Source organism: Dama dama, chromosome 14 (assembly GCF_033118175.1).
Source record: "Dama dama isolate Ldn47 chromosome 14, ASM3311817v1, whole genome shotgun sequence".
Taxonomy (NCBI): domain Eukaryota; kingdom Metazoa; phylum Chordata; class Mammalia; order Artiodactyla; family Cervidae; genus Dama; species Dama dama.
Window position 1 is genome coordinate 72,177,636 of NC_083694.1, and position 22,818 is coordinate 72,200,453.

General features: G+C 45.0%; 1 protein-coding gene across 1 annotated transcript in view; it reads left to right on the plus strand.

Moving 5' to 3' along the window:
* Positions 1 to 22,818, plus strand: part of CRB1 (crumbs cell polarity complex component 1) — a 161,629-nt gene that overhangs the window by 120,965 nt on the left and 17,846 nt on the right. Inside the window, exons 9-11 of the mRNA XM_061159812.1 lie at positions 4,155 to 5,064; positions 7,550 to 7,678; positions 11,785 to 11,911. Of these exons, the coding sequence (XP_061015795.1) occupies positions 4,155 to 5,064; positions 7,550 to 7,678; positions 11,785 to 11,911 (1,166 nt within the window). The remainder of the gene's footprint in view (positions 1 to 4,154; positions 5,065 to 7,549; positions 7,679 to 11,784; positions 11,912 to 22,818) is intronic.

The following is a 22,818-nucleotide window of genomic DNA, read 5'->3' on the forward strand; positions in this document are numbered from 1 at the left end:
CCGGCATGGTCAGCATGTCCGTGAGATGAGTTATGCGGCGTGACAGACGCTGCTCTTCCTTCAGGAGCTGGAGGAGTAATGAGGTTTGCCATGTTAACGTTTATGTTAACATGTTACATGTTAAAGCATCCAACGAGACACATCTTGCTCTTTTCCGCCCTAATCGCAACCTGGCTGAAAAAAAAAAAACAAACCCACCACAGTCAAAAGCAATAAAAGCAAGAGCAATGTTAATCCAGTCAAATAATCCACTTGAATTTACTCATGTTTAGGTTTCTAATCATTATCTCACTTTTCAGAATTAAGGACTGAGTTACTTTCATACATTATTCATTTAATAATATTTACTGACCACCTACTCTATGCCAGGCAGTGTTCCAGGCACAGGCCTTAGTGAGAACCTAGATAGAGAAGTTCCAAGATCTTGTAAAAGCTCATGTTCTTGTGAGGAAAGAGCAGTAACAAGTAGGAAATTTTTTATTTATTTTATTATTATTATGTATTATTTTCTATATAAAATATGAGTATTTTATATATTATTATATAAAATGTATATTTTATATATTATATAAAGAACCTGCCCATAATGTGGGAGACCCAGGTTTGACCCCTGAGTTGGGAAGACCCCCTGGAGGAGGGCATGGCAACCCACTCCAGTATTCTGACAGAGGAGCCTGGTGGGCTACGGTCCATGGGGTGGCAAAGAGTCAGACACGACTGAGCAACTAACAGTTTCACTACTATTATTATATTTTTTATTTTGTTTATTTTAATTGGATTGTTAAAGAAAATTTAACAATGTAATTTCAAATAGTTATAAGATGCTATGGAGAAAATCAAGCAGGATAATTGAAAAGAGAGTGGGTTTGGGATGGAAACACTTGGATAGTCAGGGAAACCCTCTCAGAGGAGGTGATATTTGAGCACATATTATGTTGAGGAAGAGGCGGGTGTGGGAAGAGCAGGGGCCAATATCCTGTCTAAGTAACAGCGACGGTAAAAGACATGGTTTGTGAACAAGCGTGTTGTCTTCAAGAAACAGCAGGAAGTTTTTGTGGCTGTATCACTTGAACGAGGAGGAGTGGCAGGAAATGGCATTGGAGAGTCGGTCAGGGGTCGGGTCACAGAAGTTCTGTCTACCGTGTGTGGGATTTGGGGAGTCTTTCTAGATGTGATGGTAACCAGGGGGGGGTCTCAGGCTCAGGCGTGGTTGGTACGTTGCTCTGCAGAGCAGTATAAACCAGAACGCTGAGAAATAGCTGGGAGAGTCTGAAGGTGAAGTGTTAGAGGTTGGGGGTGGTGCCCCACATGTGAGTAGACGACAGTGCTCTAAGGTTCATTTCTACTGAAAGCTGGAAGACGATGAGAATAGAGAGTTGCCTGTTGGAGAGGGTAACACCGATGTCTCTGTGACCTTGACCAGAGTGGCGTCAGTGACGTGATGGGAACCAAGGGCTAAGTGGAAGATATTAAAAAAGAAAATGGGAGATGAGAAAGTGGAGACAAGGTGAATATAAAACTATTCGGAAAAAGCTTTGCCAGAGAAGGAACTAGAGAAATAAAAAAGCAAGAGGGTAGATGGAAGTCAGGGTAGGACTCGGGTCTTTGTGTGTAATGGCAGCCTATTTGTATGCTGGTGGGAAATGAGGGAAGGGGAGGGAAAATGATGATGCCGCACAGGGGGAGGTTATGTGAGGAAACAGTGTCTAAAGAAGGTGGGAATGAAGGGGACCCAAGGCAAGGCTGGGGCAGCTGAGCTTGGGTCTGTGCGGGAACACCTACAGCTCCCACCTGATTAGGGAAAACCCAGCGGTCGCCTCCTGTGTGTTTCCCCTTGGCTTTGACACCAGGACCCCAGTTACAACATTTCTGACGCCTGATGCGTGCAGGTTCCCCCTGACCAGGCAATTCTGCAGCACCAGCTGGGTGTCCTAAAAGTTATCACAATTTAGTGCAACTCTGACTCTGTCTATCCGGACACAGTGTGAGGTCTCACAGGCTAAGGGCTCAGTCCTGCTGGAAGACTCCCACCCTGTTTCCGATGCTGACCACAAGTCCAGGTTGTCACTCGTGCTCCTGGCCAATCGGCTATAAATCTGAGATTCCCGCAGTCCACCTCAGTTCAGTTAATTTGCGAGAGCAGCTCACAGAACTCGGGGAAACACTTACTTGTTTACCAGCTTTTTGAAAGATCTGACAAAGGCCCCAGATGGACATCTGGATGAGGAGATACACAGGGCGAGGTCTGGGAGGGTCCCCAGTGTAGGAGCTTCTGTCCTGAGAAAATGGGGTGTGTGGCCGTCCCAGTGTGCACCTGTTGAACAGCTTGGAACCTCTCTGAACCCCATACTTTCAGGGTTTTGTGGAGGCTTCTTCATGTAGGCATGACTAATTATTAACCCCATTTTCCAACCTCATCCTTCTCTAGAGGATGGGCTGGGGCTGAGAGTTTCAAGCTTCTAGTCATGGCTTGGTCTTCCTGATGACCAGTCTGCATCCAGGCTCCATCCAGGAACCCAAGCAGAGTTGTCTCATTACAACAAACATGCTCCCAGTGCCATGCTCTCATCATTTAGGAATTTATCAGGATTTTCAGAGCCTCAGATCATGAACCAGGGGCAGAGAACAGTAGATATATTTTATGTTATTATACAGATGAGAAGAAGGGCAGTGCATCGATTACAACATCCATATGCATCCAGGGCATCCACATAAGCTCCAATATTTTGGCCACCTGACGTGAAGAGTCGACTCACTGGAAAAGACTCTGATACTGGGAAAGATTGAGGGCGGGAGGAGAAGGGACGACAGAGGATGAGATGGTTGGATGGCATCACCGACTCAATGGACATGAGATTGAGCAAGCTCTGGGAGATGGTGAAGGATAGGGAAGCCGGGTGTGCTGCTGTCCATGGGGTCACAAAGAGTTGGACTTAACTGAGCAACTCAACAACAGTCCGTTATAACAGAATCAAAAGCAGAGTGGATCCAGATTTGCCAGGTTCACAGGTTAGGTGGATAGCTAAAGCAGTTCTTCTTTCTCTAGTTTTCCCAAGAATGTATTAAAGGAGATCATAAACTGACAGTGTCAGACATTTTAAGAGATAAAACACTTCAATAGAAAAATGCAAGAAGATTGCCCCAAAGTGCTATGGTCATATGTGATCGCGAATACATGTCATACAGTGGAGCAGATGGTATGGTTGTATGATTTTGCCCAGTTCACAGAATACTACTTGGAGTTAGGCACAGATTGGTAACTGGACACTTAATTGGAGTTTGCAGATAGTAAATCAATCATTTAGAATGCTACTTTTAAGTGTCTCATGGTCAGCTTCCCAGGTGGTATTAGTGGTATTAGTGGTAAAGAATCTGCCTGCCAGTACAGGAGACACGAGATGTGGGTGGGATCTCTGGGTCAGGGAGATCCCCTGGAGAAGTAAATGGCAACCCCTCCAATATCCTTGCCTGGAAAATTCAAGGGACAGAGGAGCCCAGTGGGCTACAGTCCATTGGGTTGCAGAGTCGGACATGACTGAACACACAGTCAGCTAACTCAGAAGTCAGTCTCCACTGTTAATTTACTGTGTAACCATAGCTAGACTTGAGATTGCTTTGTGCTCAGTTTCTTTATGTACAAAATGGGTAATCAATGCTTTATTGGTGGGAACCGAAGTAAAATAATATTGGAATGTATTAGTGTTTCAATGGAAAAGAAACATATGACTTGGGTTTTGGTGTCAGACCATCCAGGTTTGACATTGTCTTCATTGACTATTAGCCATTTGACCACGGAAAAAATTACTTAACTTCTGTGAGTCTCAACTTCTTAATCTGTAAAATGGAAATGATATTAATAATAAACCTGTATTTAAGAACTTTGTATTAAAAGTAATATAAAGACAACAAACAGAGTGCCTAGCCCATATCAATCAATACATGATGGTAATAACGTCTTGATCATTAGTGCTAATAAAGGTAATTAAGCAAATGAGTTTGAGCAAGCTTGGGGAATTGGTGATAGACAGGGAAGCCTGGTATGCTGCAGTCCATGGGGTCACAAAGAGTCGGACACGACTGAGCCACTGAACTGAACTGAAGCAAATGTTATAGATTTAGTCAAGTTGCCGACTGGCACTGCCTTCTCTCTTTAGGTATCGCAAATGCTGTTTTGAATGGACAAAGCCGTGAGATAATATTCAGGAGCAGCGGGAACATCACCAGAGAGCTGACCAACATCACGTTTGGTTTCAGAACGAGGGATGCACATGTGATCATACTGCGCGCAGAGAAGGAGCCTGAATTCCTTCGTATTCACATTCGGGATTCGCGGTTGTTATTTCAGCTGCGAAGCGGCAACAGCTTTTACACGCTGAGTCTGACGAGTCTGCAGCCCGTGAGCGACGGCGTGTGGCACCAGGCGACCGTCTCCATGACAGACCCGGGGGCCCAGGCCTCCAGGTGGCAGATGGAGGTGGACGGGCAGACGCCTCCTGTGACCAGCGCAGTCGCTGCCGGGAGCCTCGGCTTCCTGAAGGATGACACAGACATCTATGTGGGTGACCGAGCTAGCGACAGCGCGCGGGCCCCGCGAGGATGTCTAAGCACGATAGCCATCAGCGGCCTCTATCTCTCTTACCTTGGAAACGTCCGTGGCTTGATGAGTAGACCTCAGGAGGGGCGGTTTCTCAAAGTCTCTGTGCGTGCGGTGGAGACGGGCTGCCCGCAGCTCGACGCCTGCCGCTCCGGGCCCTGCCTGCACGGAGGCCGCTGCGAGGACACCTACAGCGCCCACCGCTGCACCTGTCCCGCGGGACGGTCGGGGCCACACTGCGAGCTCGCCGTCGACGCGTGCCTTTCAAGCCCCTGTATCCACGGCAACTGCTCCGCCCGCGGCGGGGCAGCCTATCACTGCAGGTGTGAGCCCGGCTTCACCGGCGTGAACTGCGAGTCGGAGGTGGACGGCTGCCAGCGTCACCAGTGTGCGAATGGGGCCACCTGCGTGAGTGACGCCACCGGCTACTCTTGCCGCTGTCCCGGAAACTTCACCGGAAGGTTCTGCAGGTGAGCATTCAGTGTTGGTCGCTCGGTCGCGTCCAACTCTTTGCAACCCCGCGAACTGTCGCCCGCTGGGCTCCTCCGTCCATGGGATTTCCAGGGCGAGAATACTGGAGCCGGTTAGCCATTCCCTTCTCCAGGGGATCTTCCCGACCCAGGGGCCGAACCCACGTTCCCTCATTGCAGGCAGATTCTTTATCTTCTGAAAGGCCAGGTGAGCATTACACCCACATAAAGCGTGTCTGGAGGTGTGCTCCACACCCCCCAGTGCTCACGTGACAGGTACACTCAGTAGCTGTGCTGAGCAGGGGCTCATGGTCATGGCCATGACTGTTCAGTCCCGTGAAGACAGAGTTGCACCTGCCAGCATGTTCTACAGGATTTAGACCACACTTCAAACAAAACGTCTTCTCAGTCACCTCGGTCAGAGTATGTCTCAGCAACTACGGCCCTGGAGTCCCGAGCCTTAAGGCCGCAGGAAATAAATACAGTGACAACCAATGCAAGAGCTGAATCCTGGTTTTGTTGGAGGAAGCATGACTCCTACCCCTGAAAGAGTGCCCTGGGTCACTTCAGGCAGGTCAACTTTACAAAATTCTGAAAAGGCTATCTATGTTAAAGTATAGTTTCCAAAATGGGAAATCATGACTCTCAGAATGAGCATGTTTTGATGACTCTGTCATGAATTAATGAGGGAACCAGTAAGATAAAAATCAAAATGTCAAAGGACCATACAATTGTATACATAAATGTATACATATATATGTATATGGGCTTCCATGATGGCTCAGTGGTAAAGAATTCGCCTGCCAATGCAGGAGACTTGAGAGATGTGGGTTCGATCCCTGGGTTGGGAAGATCCCCTGGAGAAGGGCATGGCAACCCACTCCAGTATTCTTGCCTGGAGAATCCCATGGACAGAGGAGCCTGACGGGCTACAGTCTATGGGGTCCTGAAGAGTCAGACACGACTGAAGTGACTAAGCACGCATGTAGGAACATGAGGCAAGTAGCAGGTTCCAGGATGTTGACAAGAATACCTGGAGTGGGCTGGCAGCCTGGAGACATTACAGGAGTCCAGAGGTGGTACCTTCACTGGATGAATCTCCTGGTAGACACACATGTGGTCACAGCTACAAGGAGATGTGTTTTTGTCCCCATAATATTGTTGTTCAGAGCCTGTGAAGGCAAGACACAAGGCTGACTGCTGAGTACTGGCATTGCAATGAAACGTGACTTCTCGTGAGTTGACCTACTCATGTGCCAACAGGTAAACCGAATGCTTAACAACAAAAGACATTCAGGATCAAAATGAATAGTACTGCTGTGGTGACTTTGGATAAGTAAAAGACACATATATGCCTAGGAACCAGTGCTCCAGCATTTTTTTCTGCCTAATTCATCAAAGCCAAGTTTTCAAAGATTAAAGTTTTGATTCAAAAGTACTTTCTAACGAGATTCAAAAATTGTTTATTAAACGTTAAGATGTATACAAAGCTTCCTATTTGCATTGCTAATTGACCTCTTCCAAAGCTGGTTGACGCTTTTGGCTCTTTTGAAAATTCCTCATGATATTTTCTTTTTAAAGTCAAATTGATTAGCTCTTGTGGGAAGAGACACACTTACCATATAGACTGCTTTCTCTATATTAGCTACAGTCTGCTGAGCAGAACAAAATAAAATTCATTTTCTCTTTCTTGAATATTAACTGTGTGTCCGATTCCATGCACAACAGGCACAGTGTAGTTCAGGACCTGGACACTTTAAAGTCTTTTTAACCAGCCCCTTCACACCACTGGATTTTATCTGGTAGTAAAGTTCTGCTTAGCATCTAGCAATTTGTACTCGCTTTTATAGGGACTCCTTAATATATAAAGTTGTGTTATTGAACAAAAGAGCCATGCTCTGAATTCACATGTACTTTCCACTGAATGCTGTATACAAACCTCCTGGACAGCATTTGGCTTGCCTTCTGCTAAGTCATGAGTTATTGGATGAGGGCAGCAAGTATTGGCGGGGCAACCGGAGTTCAGCTGTGAAAGGCAGCAGAGAAATCACACGAGTGCTTGGGTACCAGAGTCCTGGCCTTTCTTTGCTGACGTTTATAGAGATGCAATTTTTCCTATGGCCTGATGTGATTTATTAGCCAAGCAGCAGCAAGCAAATCTAGCCATAGCGAGTTTCTTTCCAACACTAAATTTATTGCCACCACCGCCCCCCCCCCACCTCCCGCACAGATCTTATCTCACAAATGAGCACTGGGTAGAAATGGAAGACGGATAGCCACGCTCCTTATAGCACCCTCCAGCAGCAGGACCTGTGGACCGAAGAGTGATCCATGTACAGAACAGCACCGTTAAGCGTTTGTAGCCCAGTCGGCCTGAGCACCTCATTAGTTTGGCACAGACAAGATACAGGGACTTTTCTAAAAAAGTGTTCTTGAATGAAATGAACAAGATGAACAGCAGTGACTGTTGCTTTTTTCTCCCTAGATACCTCCGATTACCCTCCACCGTCTGTGGGAATGAGAAGACCAACCTCACTTGCTACAATGGTGGCAACTGCACAGAGTTCCAGGGAGAAATGAAATGTGCCTGCTGGCCTGGTTTTACGGGGGAACGGTGAGTCGCAGCAGAGTTTTACAGGAGGGCCTTCCGGGCTGGACAACAGTGAGACAATGTGAAGTGTGTTTCTTCTCTGCTTTCTCGTCTCAGTTCCCATAGGAAAATCTGTGCTGAAGTATAGGTCTGGCCAGAGTCAAAATAAAAAAGAAAAATTACCCTTGAGGTCAAAGTCAAGGACACTTTATGAGCCAAGACTTTAACTAGGGAAATATGTCTCTGAAAAATGTGAAATGTGATATTTTTCTTTCTTAGAAGTACTTCTGGATTCATGTTTCTTTCCCACTAACTCTAACACATGATGCAAATGTGGGTGGTGTTGAGGTCAAATAAAATATACCTTAAAGACTGCCCCATAGACTTACCTAGAACCCTAAAAGCATACGTACCTTATCCAGATGACTCTACTGTTCCCAGAGAAACCCTTTTTCTCTTCGGTACCTAATGCTGGGATTGCTTAATGTGGAATTGATTACTGCTTTCAATCAATGACTTACTGAAAATGCAGGCATGTTTGTATATGCATGTGACTTGCTGAGGTGAGTTCAAGGGCAAAAATGTGCAGGTGTGCGTGCTAAGTCGCTTCAGTTATGTCTGACTCTGTGCAATCCCACAGACTGCAGCTGGCCAGGCTCCTCTGTCCATGGGGTTCTCCAGGCGAGAATACCAGAGTTGCCATTTCCTACTCCAGGATATCTCCCTGACACTGGGATCAAACCTGCGTTTCTTATGTCTCCTGCCTTGGCAGGCAGGTTCTTTACCCACTAGTGCCATCTGGGAAGTCCAAAAGAGTGCACACCCTGTAGCTTTTGCCAGATCCCCAAGGGGATCAGCATCCCCAGAATGGTGACAGACCGAGGCTCTACAAGATGCACTGTACCAGCAGAGAACAAGTACTTGGCCATTTGTCTAGTGCTCGGCCAGGCACCCTGCAAATAGTGTCTCTAATTGTCACTATTTCTCTTCTGCATTTGTGTACACTGAAGCTGAGAGGTTAAGGGACAGGTCAGGTGTTGATTATTCAGATGTGTGCTGCAGCCAGGTCAGGCCACCTTCAGAGCCTCTGCCCATCTCCAGGATGTTTCTGGCATAAACGTATGACCAAATCTTTACTTGCAACAACTACAAGTAAAGGGAAAGAGTTCTCCTCCATCTCCTATACCATCCAGGGCTAGATATTCTGTTCTCTGATCAGGCTTCCTCCATTGAACTAATTAGATCAAATCCAACACCTTGGACAAAGCTATTTTGACTGAATTAATTTTCCCCAGAAGAGTAGTTAGTGAAATAATGGGTATGTTTTTGCTGCATGACAACTGCAGTTTGGATTAACTGGAATTTTCTCTTTTTCAGCTTGTGCTCTGGGCACCACAGAGACACAGCTCTTTTGCCATGTTGGCAAACAGCAGGCAATGTGGCCACACCTGCATTTTTTCCCCTCCAATATTCAGTGACAAGGCTGGTCCTTGCTTTCTTGGTCTGCTCTCAGTGGCTGGCTCTAAAGCGGCACGGGCAGTCGGAGAATCTGTGTGTATGGAGGGGTGTGACCTCAAGCCACATTCTGCTTTTCACAGCACTGTTTTTTTCCATGCATGCACCATAATAATAATATTAACCCAGAGACCATTTGGTTGGCCTCCGATTCCATCTCCAAAATACTGCAAAGATTTTCTTGTCCGAAAATTTGAACAATGCTTTAACCATATATTTAAGTGCTGGTTACTTTCTGCCTGGATGGCACAGTTTAATGCTTACTGTTATTATTAAATTGATGAGTTAATGTTTAATGACGACAGCATAGAACTCATCCAAAGTCTTGGATTATTTTTCTCTGCTGCTTGCACATTGTTCCTATTTACAGTAAACATTTCCCTTTCCTCCAACATTGTTTTTTTAACAGCATCTGACATTTAACCTCCAAATTGTTGATTTCAAATGTGGTAAGAAAAGCAAGCTCAACATTCTCCTTCTTCTCCCAGGAATCTTTTCACCAGGATAAACTTCTCCACTGAAAATGAATTTCTAAAATAGTCACCAGGTGTTCGATGGATTCCATCCTTTCAAAGTCCTTCCATGTCATTAGTTATTACTGATGCCAATGGATTTATATTTTTTTATTTTCTGCCCGTTAGTAACTTCTGATGAAAGCTCCAATAATGTTTATAATGATTGTTGTGTGTATACTGTGTACTGCTCAGTTCGAAAGAGAAGTAGATAAGCAACAGAGAAAGAATAACTAAAGGAAAAGCAGAAAGTACTGGGCTTCTCCCAAGGACCAGGGGGGTGAGACTTCCACAAAGTCCAAAGATGCTGCAAAGCTGTCATCTAACAGACCGCCTCCTCTGCCGTGGGCTTCGACCTCTAGCTCTGAGCCGTCACCCCGGCAGGCTGTGCGTGGTGGATGCTCTGAACACTCCGGCCCACCCAGGGCAGGGAGGACTTGGCAGGCTCCCTCCGGTTGTTGAGCTCTGCTCTGCTCCAACCAGAGAGGCCTCCCCCAGCCCGGGAGCCTGAGCCAAAGCAGGGAAACAAAATGTCCCAGCTCTGCTTGGTATCCAGCGGGATAAGGAGTTGTTTTTCTGGGAAGAAATCTTTTTTCCTTTATGCCTTGGGGACGCCCTGTCCCACCCACCACCTCCGCTCATTATTTCTTAATCCTGGGGATTGGTGGATTACCCAGGCGCACATGCTTACCTCTTCAGAGGTGGGAAATGAAAATCTGCTTAGACTGGACTTTACTCCTATGAGCTGCTCTGCAGAGACTCCTGAAGCTATGATTTTATATGAATTTCCAAAAGTCAGAGAGATGCCTCAGTTACTGCTCTATCCCGAGGCCTAGTAGAGGGTTTGGCACATGGCATGTGCTCAATATCTACTCAGTAAGGGACTGGGGGAGTTAATTAGTGAATGCACAGAAAAGCAGTTTCGGTAGGTGGAAAACCAGGTGAAAAGTGACAGTGCTCCAGGGAAGAGGTGAGTTTCAGTTACCTTAGAATTGGCATCACTTGTTTTTGGAAAGTTTTGGCTTTTGAAAATCGTTCTACCTGGACTTGGAAAGATTACAACCTAGCTATGAAACCAGTTTATTATCAAGTGCAATCTTCTGATTATCTACTTTGGCTTTTTGTTAAAAATGGAATCTCCAGGACTTCCCTGGTGGTCCAGTGACTGGGACTCCGCACTCCCAATGCAGGGCGCCTGGGGTTTGATCCCTGGTCAGGGAACTGGATCCCATGTGCGGCAGCTAGGAGTTCACAGGCCACAACTGAAGATCCCACAGCTGCAACTAAGAATCCCGCTGGCCACAGTGAAGAAGCCCGCCTGCAATGCGGGAGACACAAGAGACGCAGGTTCGATCCCTGGGTCGGGAAGGTCCCCTGGAGGAGGGAATGGCAACCCACTCCAGTATTCTTCCCTGGAGAATCCCATGGACAGAGGAGCCTGGTGGGCTGCAGTCCACAGGATCGCAAAGAGCTGGGCAGGACTGAAGTGACTTAGCACTCATGCAAGCATTTTATATATATATGTAATGGAATTCTCAAGGAAAATAATCCAAAAGCCCCCAGAATACACCAGATACATTTTTCTGCTTCTTATGGGCTTCTCCCCCTCGCCTGGCACACTGATGCTTTAGAACCCTCACAGTTCCAATGGAGGTCTGCTCTGTAGACGCTCGGCTGAAAAAAAAACACAGCTCCCTCTCCTGGTCCCCACGTACCCCAATAAACCCAACTTTTACAAGGTGGCAACCACACAAACGCTCTTGAGGGGGAAATTGAAACTGGCTTGTGCATGGCTCTGTTTTGCTTCGGTTTCTAAAGATTTGCACCTGTTTTCTCTTTCTAATTAACATTGTGTGTGTGTGTGTGTGTGTGTGTGTGTGTGTGTGTGTGTGTGTGTGTGTACACACTATTTTCATTAAAAGCAAAATCCGTGAAGGCATTTGGAGGGCTATCGCCCAGCTGTCGGGCACGCAGGAAGGGCGCGGGGATTGGCCGGTCCCACTGCGCTGGTCCGGGTGGGTAAGGCCGAAGCTCTCCCTCCCTGTTCACGTCGCGGCCAGCGTACTGAGCCGGGGCCCGGCCTCTGCTGTTTGTGTCTTGAAGGTGTGACATGGACATCGACGAGTGCGCGTCCGACCCCTGCCTCCACGGCGGCCGCTGCCAGGACCTGCTGGGCGGGTTCCGCTGCGCGTGCGCGCTGGCCTTCGCCGGGCCGCGCTGCGAGCTGGACGTAAGCGGCCTCTCCTTCTACGTCTCGCTGCTGCTCTGGCAGAACCTCTTCCAGCTCCTCTCCTACCTCATCCTGCGCCTGAATGATGAGCCCGTGGTCGAGTGGGGAGACCAGGACGATTACTGACCTGCGTCTGAGCGCTCCCAAACCTGAAACCACGACTTTCAGGATATGCCTTGAAATTTAATCAATCATCTTGTAAACTAGGTTCAAGGCCTATTTTAAGCATGTTGCAAAGCACTTTATGAGTTTAGCAAATATTTACTTACTCTGGCTCTAAATGCAAAGCAATATTGTTCTCAGTACAAGCAGAAACGCCTCCTTTTCGAGAATGTTGAGTACAAATACGCCATCATTCTAAGCGCGTCTGTATCTGAAGGACCCTTGCAGTGAGAGAATGCTTTCCCCCACACCTGCTCTTGTGGGCACTTTTTTAGTGTAAGTCACCCTCCCTCACCCTCATCCTCGCTCAGTCTTGTCCTTTCATTCTATTATTCAGGACACAACAGTTTGAAAATTACCGATTAATTTTTTTTTATCCATCTATGCGGTGTTGCCAGTTCTCCGGTAAGTTAAAAATATGTATAAAGGGAAAGTGGGGAATCTCATGAACTCCCTCAAAATGTAGAAGGAAACTTTTCTGATATAATTGGTATCAGTTCTCAAGTTACTCCTCACCAGTGTAATTTATAATTCCATAAAACCTTTCTTCCTCAGAAAAAATGACAGATAAAATCTTTTTCCATTTCTTTTTTCCTGCAGTACTTTCTATACAAATAACTTTTTTGTTAATTGCTTATAAATTTGTGAGCTTATTGACCTTCCTATCAAATTAACTAATCGCAATTGTTTTTCAATACATATTTTAAAAAGAAATACATGCTATTCTATAGGTATATACTGAAAAGACAATTTATTAAACTTGAATTTCCTGGAGGCCTATTTTTCTAAAATTTTCAAGTAAATTTATCCCCTTCAACTATATTTCTGAAGAAAAAATATACTACCTATATTATAATCAAAATATATTTGGCATTATGTTTTTTAATAAATAAATACCTGAAGTGATCGATTTACCAAGTAAATTAATAAGGTATGCAAAGATTAACATATTCTTGCTTAGCTTTAGTACAGTATATAACATATTAATTAGAAAATAGCTTGATTTACTAGTATTTTTATTGCTTCCACTGACTTGCTGTCATTTATGCTAAGTATCTTTGTGTGGATATCCCTTCCCAAGGAGCCGTGATTAGTGTTCATTTAAAGGGAAAATAGGTTGATCTTATGAATTAATTCAGAAAGCAGCTATAATAACAAAGGCCTGCCAAATATCATTTTGTAAATGCTTCTGTGTCTTTAGGAGTCACTCTGGTTTAAAAATATGAGGGTGTTTTATCCATTGGGCGGGATCCAATACTCATTTAGTTCCTGTTTTTTTTTAAGAAAATTGTTTTCCTGTGGAAATTACCAGGTAAATTTAAATATAGCATGACATCAAAACTACAAAGTAGTATACTATAAAAGCAAAGGAAATAAACTCCATCTTATTTTTCAATAGTTATAGAGGATTTTATGCAGCAAATTTCTATGCTGTGGAGTGCTGGCAGGCCCTGAACTGGAGAAACTCACGTTGAGGTTTTCTTTCCTTTCTGCTCCCTACTCCCTCACCCCCAGACAGCACGTGCTAACCCACCATCTCAACTGATCCGCTGCAAAGTTAGATTTCCCGACAAGAGACTTGGAGGAACCCTTCCTATCAATATTTGCACTCCCAAATTATCTGAAGTAGCCATAAAATTGATTATAGCCAAAGACCACACATACAGTTTTCACATCTACTCCCTCTTGGGCATATCTGTAATTATGTACTTATAGGTCTTTCCAAATATAACACATTTCCTTCCAGCTATATTTCTGAGTCACTCACCATTTCTTTCTCCATACACTTCTAGCCCCTCTGTGGTCACCGTAATTGTCAGTTGCTTTTCCGTTTCCCAGCGCCTTGTCATATCTGACCTAAAAACCCTGTCCTTCTTCTCTGTCTTGTGTATTTTCAGTTGCATTGTGTGCGACTACAGCTTTTGCACATTTGCACAGAAAAATAAAACCATTGTTTCTGTATCTCTACTCCTCATCTTCTGATATCTGTCTTTATTTGCCTTGACTGTGTGTTGCACGCTAAGATGGCCACAAGTCTGGTGCGTGCTCAGGTACACACACACAAACAACCACACAGCAAACACAGAAGAACCTGTGTGATCGCCCTGAACTGGGGTCTCTTCCCCCAGACGTGTTCCTGCAGGTAGACACCTGTGCCCATCTAGGTCAAAGTTCCACGTACATTCCCTCTGTGGCGGACATTTCTCTAGCTGGGATTCTCAAGTTGATTGTCCTTAAGTGTTCTTACTGGGGATGCATAGTGTCCATGGTTAACCTGGCTCTTGAGAAGGGGCCGTCTCACCTGAGTGACAGAAATCCACACAGGCTCCTCTAGACCCCGCCTCTGAGACAATAACCTGTAGTGGTTGAGTTAGAAATGTTTCATTTTGCTCATTTTTAAGGTTCAGCATTTGAACTAAATGAGGCTATGTGTCTATTTTTGGCCATGCCATTTCCTCCTGTGTGTGGAAGTGGTTTTTATCACCCTTCTTTTTGGAGAACAGGGAAAGTTGAGAAAATAGGGAGGTTTGGAGACTTCAGTGTTTTGACAGCACAGAAAGATGAATTTAACACTTCCGAGAACGTTCTCTGGGCCAGGGATTGTGATAAGCCTTTCATAAATACATATTTTTCACTGTAAGGGCAACCAATATCTCTCACCTTCCAAGTTACTCACTAAATTGTGTTTAAAGATCCCTTTGCCATATCTGAGCATTATAGCAGAAGTTGTTCAGCTTTAATTTTGCAAAATTTAAATGGAGCCTTTTGTGAGAATGGTGATACATAAAATTTGAGTTTAGTGATTTAGGAAGAATACCAGTGAAGAAACTATGAAAATTATTCTCAACTACCAAAATCATTAGTAATATGGACTATTTCATTTCTCAACTTTATTTTTTTTATTTATTCAACAAATGCCTGATAAATACCTTCTATGTGCTGTGCCCTGGACTAGAGAATTCAACTGTAGATTAGACGCAGCACATGCCGGCAAGCTGAGGGTCTCATTGGGCATGTAGGTCAGCAAGGGAGGAGCATTCCTGGGTCAGTGTTAGGATGGAACTAAGAGGAGTACAGAAGAGGGGCATTGTTACCTGGTCTTCAAGGCAGATGTAGAAGCAGTGACAGATTTTATTTTCTTGGGCTCCAAAATCACCACATACGGTGACTGCAGCACAAACGATGCTTGCTCCTTGGAAGGAAAAGTGGTGACAAACCTAGATAGCATTTTTAAAAGCAGAGATATCACTCTACTGACAAAGATCTGCATAGTTGAAGGTTTTTCCAGTAGTTATGTACAGATGTGAGAGTTGGACCATAAAGAAGGTTAAGTGATGAAGAACTGATACTTTTGAATTGTGGTGTTGGAGAAGACTCTTGAGAGTCCCTTGGACTGCAAGAAGATCCAACCAGTCCATCCTATAGGAAATCAACCCTGAATATTCACTGGAAGGACTGACACTGAAGCTGAAGCTCCAATCCATTGGCCACCTGATGAGAATAATCAACTCATTGGAAAAGACCCTGATGCTGGGAAAGATGGAAGGCAGGAGGAGAAGGGGACGACACAGGATGAGATGGTTGGATGGCCTCACCGACTCAATGGACGTGAAGCTGAGCAAACTCCAGGCGACAGTGAAGGAAAGGGAGCCTGGCATGCTGCAGTCCGTGAGGTCTCAGAGTCGGACACGACTGAGCGACTGAACAGCAACACCACCCTCAGAGTCCACCCACGCTGTTGCAAATAGCAGGATCTCCTTCATTCTCATGACTACGTTGTTGTTGCACACGGGATCTTCTTGGCTTCACGTGAGATATCTTGCTGAGGTGCATGGACTGTAGTTGTGGGGCACAGGCTTAGAAGCTGCTCAGCGTGTGGGATCTTAGTTCCCTGAGCACGAATTGAACCTGTGCTCCCTGCACCGCCAGGCGATTCTTAACCACTGGACCGTCAAGGAAGTCCCCACAGATCATTTTAGAAAGCAAGTCTCCGTGTTACAAACCAGTTAACTCACCAAAAGACTCAAGGTGAATAATGAAGCTGATCATGCCATGTTAACTATTATTTTCTTGAGTTATTCCTGTTGGTTTTTACTCAAGAAGAACTTTTAATATTGGTTTATTGATTAAAAATAGAGTCGTGATTAATGAAACAAAACAGTTAGTATGCAAGTGAATATCACGATGTTGTCTAGTTGAACATAACGTGAATTTAGTTTCTCCCAGTTTTTTTCAAGAATTGAATCTGTAGATTCTTACATGGACTTTCTTCTTGACTGACTTACATTGGCTTTGGGAAAAGAGGGTGCAGCTCACTGAATCCATTGCTGATCTTTTTTGTGAGAGTAAATGTTGAAAACTGGGCACACTCCAGGGGATTTTATATTTGAACAAATTTAAATATCAAGAAAACTGACTTGAAATTGATGCTGGTTTTTAATATTTTTCTACTTGAAACTTTCATGATTCATATATGTGTTATATGAATATTATTTTACTAAGCTTGATAGAAATAGAAAGAATTCTTTCCTTCTAAAAGGGCATAAAGATCATGGCTCTAATCTTCTCACATTGTAATTTCTGAGTCACAGATTGTTTCCTGTAGTATGGAAATCTATTGGAAACTAATTGTATAGAGGAAAGTAGTAGCATATAATATAGTAGTAATATAGCTCCTCTGAAAACAATTAGGCTATTTGCAATGAAACATATTTAATCATTTGGAATACAATCATTTTATTGTCTGCCTGACTTTAGTTGCACATAAAATTCTGAATAATGTTGTTTTCACTCAATTCCCCTAACATTTTTTGATAGCAAGACTGAATAGTAAGACTGTTATGAAGGAGATTTGAGGTATCCATATACTTGTTATTCAAAGTGGCAAATTATGTATTAATTTTTGATGAATGATTGAAATCACTCTAGTTCCGTGCATGCTCAGTCATGTCCAACTCTGTGCAACCCCATGGACTGTGTAGCCCACCAGGCTTCTCTGTCCATGGGATTCTCCAGGCTAGAATATTGGAGTGGGTTGCCATTTCCTCCTCCAGGGGATGTTCCCAACCCAGGGATTGAACCCCATCTCTTGAGTCTCCTGCATTGACAGGCAAGTTCTTTACCAACTATGCCATCTAGGAAGCTGAAAAAAACCTCAAGAAAACATTTAATTTAAAGCTCATATATTCCTTTGAAGTTTTCAATAGCCAGCATTGTATATATCATGTATAGTAGATAATGAATATTAATGAACCTACTGGTACAACCAATGAAGCGTTTTTAAGATGAGTTCAGAGTGGCATTTTCTAACTTTGAGAACCGTGTGTGTGTGTGTGTATTAAGCCTGTTGCACAGTTATTAAGATACAAATGATGGTACATATTAAATACCGAAAATCTGTCCAGTTTTCCTACCAAATTCACAGAAGAGAAAGTCTAGTCTTGGTCGTTAGGAACCTCTTTGGTGACGGTAGGGTCTTGAGGATCAGTGATCCACACTTTCCACCGTGCTCAGTCACTTCAGTCGAATCTGACTCTTTGCGACCCCACGGACTGTAGCCCGTCAGGCTCCTCTGTCCACGGGATTTCCCAGGCAAGATTCCTGGAGTGTGTGCCATGGTCTCCTCCAGGGGGTCTTCCCCAGCAAGGGATCAAACCTGAGTCTCCCGCATCTCCTGAATTGCAGGCAGATTCTTTACCGCTGAGCCACTGGGGAAGCCCACACTCAACAACAGAGGAACATTATTTCATCCAAGAACCAAATGCACAGAAACCGTATTATTCATGTTGAAGTGAAATTTGATATAAATTGGCTCTTTCCTGAACCGTTTTCCCAGAGGAAGCTTAGTTTCACAAAGACATGGGCGCTCGCCTGTAACATAGTCACGTGGACACCCGGGGACAGTCTCAGGGCAGCCCTCTGGGATGGCTCTAATTTGACTTCCTCCTTGCTTTTAGGAAAGCATTCCATTTACAGCAGGATGGACAGGGCCCATCAAAACCAGTGATTCTGGAGAAGAGTGTAAGTTTTCTTCTCTTCAAATACGGGTGTGTTGAATCGTTAAAATCCTTGTCCTTCACCTCCTCTAAACCCAGAACAAGCTGATCACAGTTGCAACTTCAAAAAAAGACATTTTAGTGCAGTGTTGGTGGTATAGTGCTGAGCATAGCTGCCTTCCAAAAAAAGACATTTTAAAGAAAATGTTGTTCTTTGCTCTTTGAATTCTCATTTTATCCTTCTTGGCCGGGTGGAGTATATATGTTCTCAAAGTTGCCACTGAAACCTTCCTTTCTCTTCTGCCCTCCCTCATCAACACTGGGGGGCCTTCAAGCTCCCACACCTTCCCAGATACACCTCCATTGTAACATATAATGATAACAACACTGATGGAGATTATTAATTGTAGAGTCCTTCCTGTTGTAGAGTCCTTCCTGGAAGCCAGCCACTATGCCTGAGCTCTTCTCACACATTATCTTGATTATTTGTCACAAATGTCCCAAGACTTAGGTGACATTAATTTTCCCGTGTTACTGATGAGAACACAAAGTCCGAGGTTAAGTGCCTTTCTCGAGCAGATCCAGTTCAGAAGGCGCAGGACCCGTGTTCAGGTTCTGGGCCACGTGCCCCACGTATGTGGGAGCAGTAGTGCAGACACCTTGGTTTGTCTGCCTAGTCCTCCGGCCTCTGAGCTCCTGGAAGGTTGTTTAACTCTGTAAGGTCTGGGCCTGGCAGCCCAGAGCAGGTGCTTCAGTCCTCGCTGAAGCGGTGAATGGAGGGACGAAGGAATGGTGGGTGGCACGTGGTTTGCACAGAGGAGGGGAGGGCAGGGAAAGTTTCTCCCAGAAGACCATTGACCCAGGTCTTACAGAATGAGCAGGAATTTTCTTAGCAACACAAAAAGCACATTTTCCCCAGATGTCTTTTTTTGCTTTGTTTGATTGTTTGTTGCCAAAGGGCTGATTAAATTGGTTCTCATAGAAGAAATTGTCACAAGTAAAGTTGTGTGCTGTTAGCAGAGAGCTCAGAATCCCAGGTTCTCACTCCTGTGGATGTGCTACAATGTGTTTCTAATTACACTGTGGCCTAGATGACCAGGCGTTTGTCTTTGTGTAATGGCGTCTTGATATTTCCAAGAGTCTGAGAAAGGAACCCTGAAGAGCAAGCATCAGAGCATCGAGTTCCTTCGGGGTCATGGGAGGAGGGTTAGAGGTCTGAGAGAGGCAGGAGATTTACAGCACTGACCCCAAAAGATGATAAACACTAGACAGGCTGTTGAAGAGCCCCAAGCAGTGAAGGAGGAAAAGGTGCTGAAGAAATTCAGGCGGTTCCAGGAGACCAGGAGGACCCAGGAAAGAGTTAGAGCTGTTCCCAAGGGGAAGGGTGCCTGACAGCTGCCCCACAAGGGCAGGGATGGATGAAATGGCCAGTATTTGCCCCAAGAGCACCATTAGCAAGACCAACACTTAATCATTTTTTTGCAGCACTGGTTTTCAGAAAAGCCTCTCGAAGAGATTTCCACTTGTTCCCCGCTTTCCGAATTCAGCTGAGCCTGAGGGGCTGAGCCGTCCACCCGCCTCCAGGTCACCCTGCCTCTGAGCCACCTCCGTCTCCCGAGACTGCTCCCGTGGGCTGCGCTGACGGCCGGGCCTCCCAGCAGGAGGCCCAGAGTCCTGTCCTTTCACAAGGCCCACCTCGAGGCCGGGAACTGCTGAGCGGCTGCTGTCACTGCCCGTTGAGAGCCAAGGACGGGACCATAGCGTCAAACAGGCGTTTCTGCACCGTGTCTGAGAGTGGACAGGACATGGAGTGAGGGAGGGGGACAGGGAACCAGGGAGATACATAATCCCTACTCCGAGAACGTCAATAAAACAACACTCTGGTTTCAGAGGAGAAAGAGAAGCCACGAGACATGTTGAAAACAGCCCCTAATTTATGGTCCTGAGTGAAGGCACTGGATGAATTATAGAAGTTTGGTCACAGGGAGTTATTCCAAGAGGGGGAGTTTCCAAGGAGGTTATGGGAATTCGACTAGGCCATAAAACACGAGGAAGATTATTTGCAGAACAGAAAGTGGGAGCCCGTTCAAGAGAGAAGAAAGGTCAGGAGTAAAGATGCGATGGTGGGAACCGAGTTTGGACGATGTGAGGTACAAAGAGGGACCAGCCCTGGCCGGGATGCTGAAGGATGCTGGAAGTGGTGGGGTGTAAAATCGGATAAATTCAAGCGAGGGCTAGATTACGGATTAGATCGTCCAGCTTCTGTCTGAAACCCAGCCAGAGCAGGGAAGAGTCATTTCATAATAACCCGATTTGAGCTGGCACCACGCTGTACTCTAAATTATTTTCAATAGATTGTGATTTTCCATGGGCTGCCCATCACTCTGATTAAAGGGTTCCCTTCCACCAAAACAGTAGCACCTTTCTTTAATGATGCTTTTATTTGACTGAGGGAAACACCTCAGTGATATTCTCAGACTTATTCTTTCCTATTGGAACTCAAACTAATACAAACTACTCCTTGTTCAAGATGTTCCTTTTTTTTCCTTTAAATTATATTGTTAGGGCAGGAAATTTTGTTGAATAGGTCTGGTTGGGGGGTTGGTTTTTCTCTAACTTATTAAAGGCACGTATTCTTTAACCTGATTTTTTATTTCTGCTAATTAAAAATTTCTCTAGGCATAGTTCTGGGTTACCAAGTTTTGCTTTAAGCATCTTTTTTTTTCCCCAAAAAACTTCATTTGAATCTTTCTAAAGTTCTTTTTCATTAATTGAGGATTTTTCAGGCCTGTGATGCTCTCCCTCCTTTTTCTCAAAGGACCAAAGGCATGTTTTGGTCTGAGGAGGTTCAAGTTTAATCGGATTAAGTCTCCCTTCTCCAAAAACTGAGCAAATTCCCTGGATCAGCACCACGAAAAAGATTCTTTGAGGCAATAGACTAATGAGGCTATCATTCATCATCTTCAAGTATGTAAAATTAAGAAAGGCATTTGCTCACTTTTTAAAATGTCCCAGTTATGCAAATCATGATAAAATAGACCAGGATGGGGATGAAAAGTGTTAGCTGCTCAGTAGTGTCCAACTCTTTGCGACCCCATGGACTGTAGCCCGCCAGGCTCCTCTGTCTATGGAATCTCCAGGCAGGATCACTGGAGTGTGTTGCCTTTCCCTCTCCAGGGGATCTTCCCGACCCAGGGACTGAACCCGCGTCTCGTGTGTTGCAGATAGATTCTTTTCCGTGTGAGCCACCAGGGAAGCCCCGAGATGGAAGTGATCGGAGCATTTCTGTGGTTAGAGCAATTTGTTTTCAGAGTTAGGGAAGCCGGAAGTTTCTGAAGGAGGACCATCAACTACCCAGGGAGAGTCACCCGCTCAGGACACGGGAAGCCCACTGGCTCAGGCGCCTGCTGACCAGGGCCCTCCCGTATCTCTTTCACCACGATCTGCGCCTTCGCTGATGTTGAGCTATCCTGATGACCGCAAATGTGCCATGGATAGTACTTCATTTAATCCTAACATCAGCAGGAAGGTTCCTGACACTTGATGGATGCTAAGGCCCAAATGAGTTAAATGATTTACTCAGACTCATCACTGATTTTCCTCCAAAAGATTATCTTGGGTTTCTATTTCCTCATTTATAAAACACAACACCTGGAGTTTTTTTCAGCAGACTACCTACCTGAATATCTTAGAGATGTTAGCGTTTCTTAATTATAAAATAGAGGTTTGAAACAGATAGCATTATATATAGATCCACTCCAGTATTCTTGCCTGGAGAATCCCATGGACAGAGGAGCCTGGCGGCCTATAGTCCATGGGGTCACAAAGAGTTAGGACCAACTGAAGCAACGTAGGACACATACATGCAGTTGTATAACTTTGCAGAAATGCAAGTTTTTCACGAGACAGACTATTTCCAGGTAACTCTGGAATGTTTTGAACATTTCCAGGGAGACTATGAAAAATGTAAATGTAAATCTTGTAAACAAACATTGTTGTATCTGCTCTGGGGCCCCCATGGAATCCAGAATAACCTATTTGTTTTTACGATTAAGTCCTGTGAATGCTAAAGATACTCACAGTGGGCAGTATGTAAATTATTCTAATTTGCAGCTTCCTGAGGGTAGTGGTCCTATATGTTTGAACTGGGATAATTCCACCACTACTTAAATTACCAAAGTAAATGTCCTTGAATTATAGTAACCAATATAAGCATCTTGCCTGGAGAATCCCATGGAGAGAGGAGCCCGGTGGGCTATAGTCTATGGGGTTGCAAAGAGTGAGACCTGACTGAAGCAACTTAGCACACACGGATGCCACTTAAATAAATAGATGCTCTTGAATTATAGTAACCAATGTAAGCATCCCTATTTCACACTGTATTTGCAGAGCCCTACGTGATGACTTTAAGCTTCCCAGTCACTGCGTGGGGTAAGCTCAGGAGGTCCAGGTTCTGTGTCATTGTGCATCATCCGTCTCCTGCCTTGGGACAGTAATGGTGGGTGTTTGGCTGGCAGGGGTGGGCTCCTCCCATGTGCACCTTTGTACAGAGGTGTTCTGCGATGTAAGGAGCCTGGGGGGCTCTTCGTGAGCATCACACAGGCAGGTGCCTTTCCAGAGGGCAAAGCATTTGAGTGGCTCCCTGTTCAGATAAAATATCTGGGGAGGCAAGAGCTGGCTGGGTCCTGTGTGTTGACTCACACGGCCCTGTGGGCTGGAGTGGATTTGATGAGGACACCAACCTTGGTC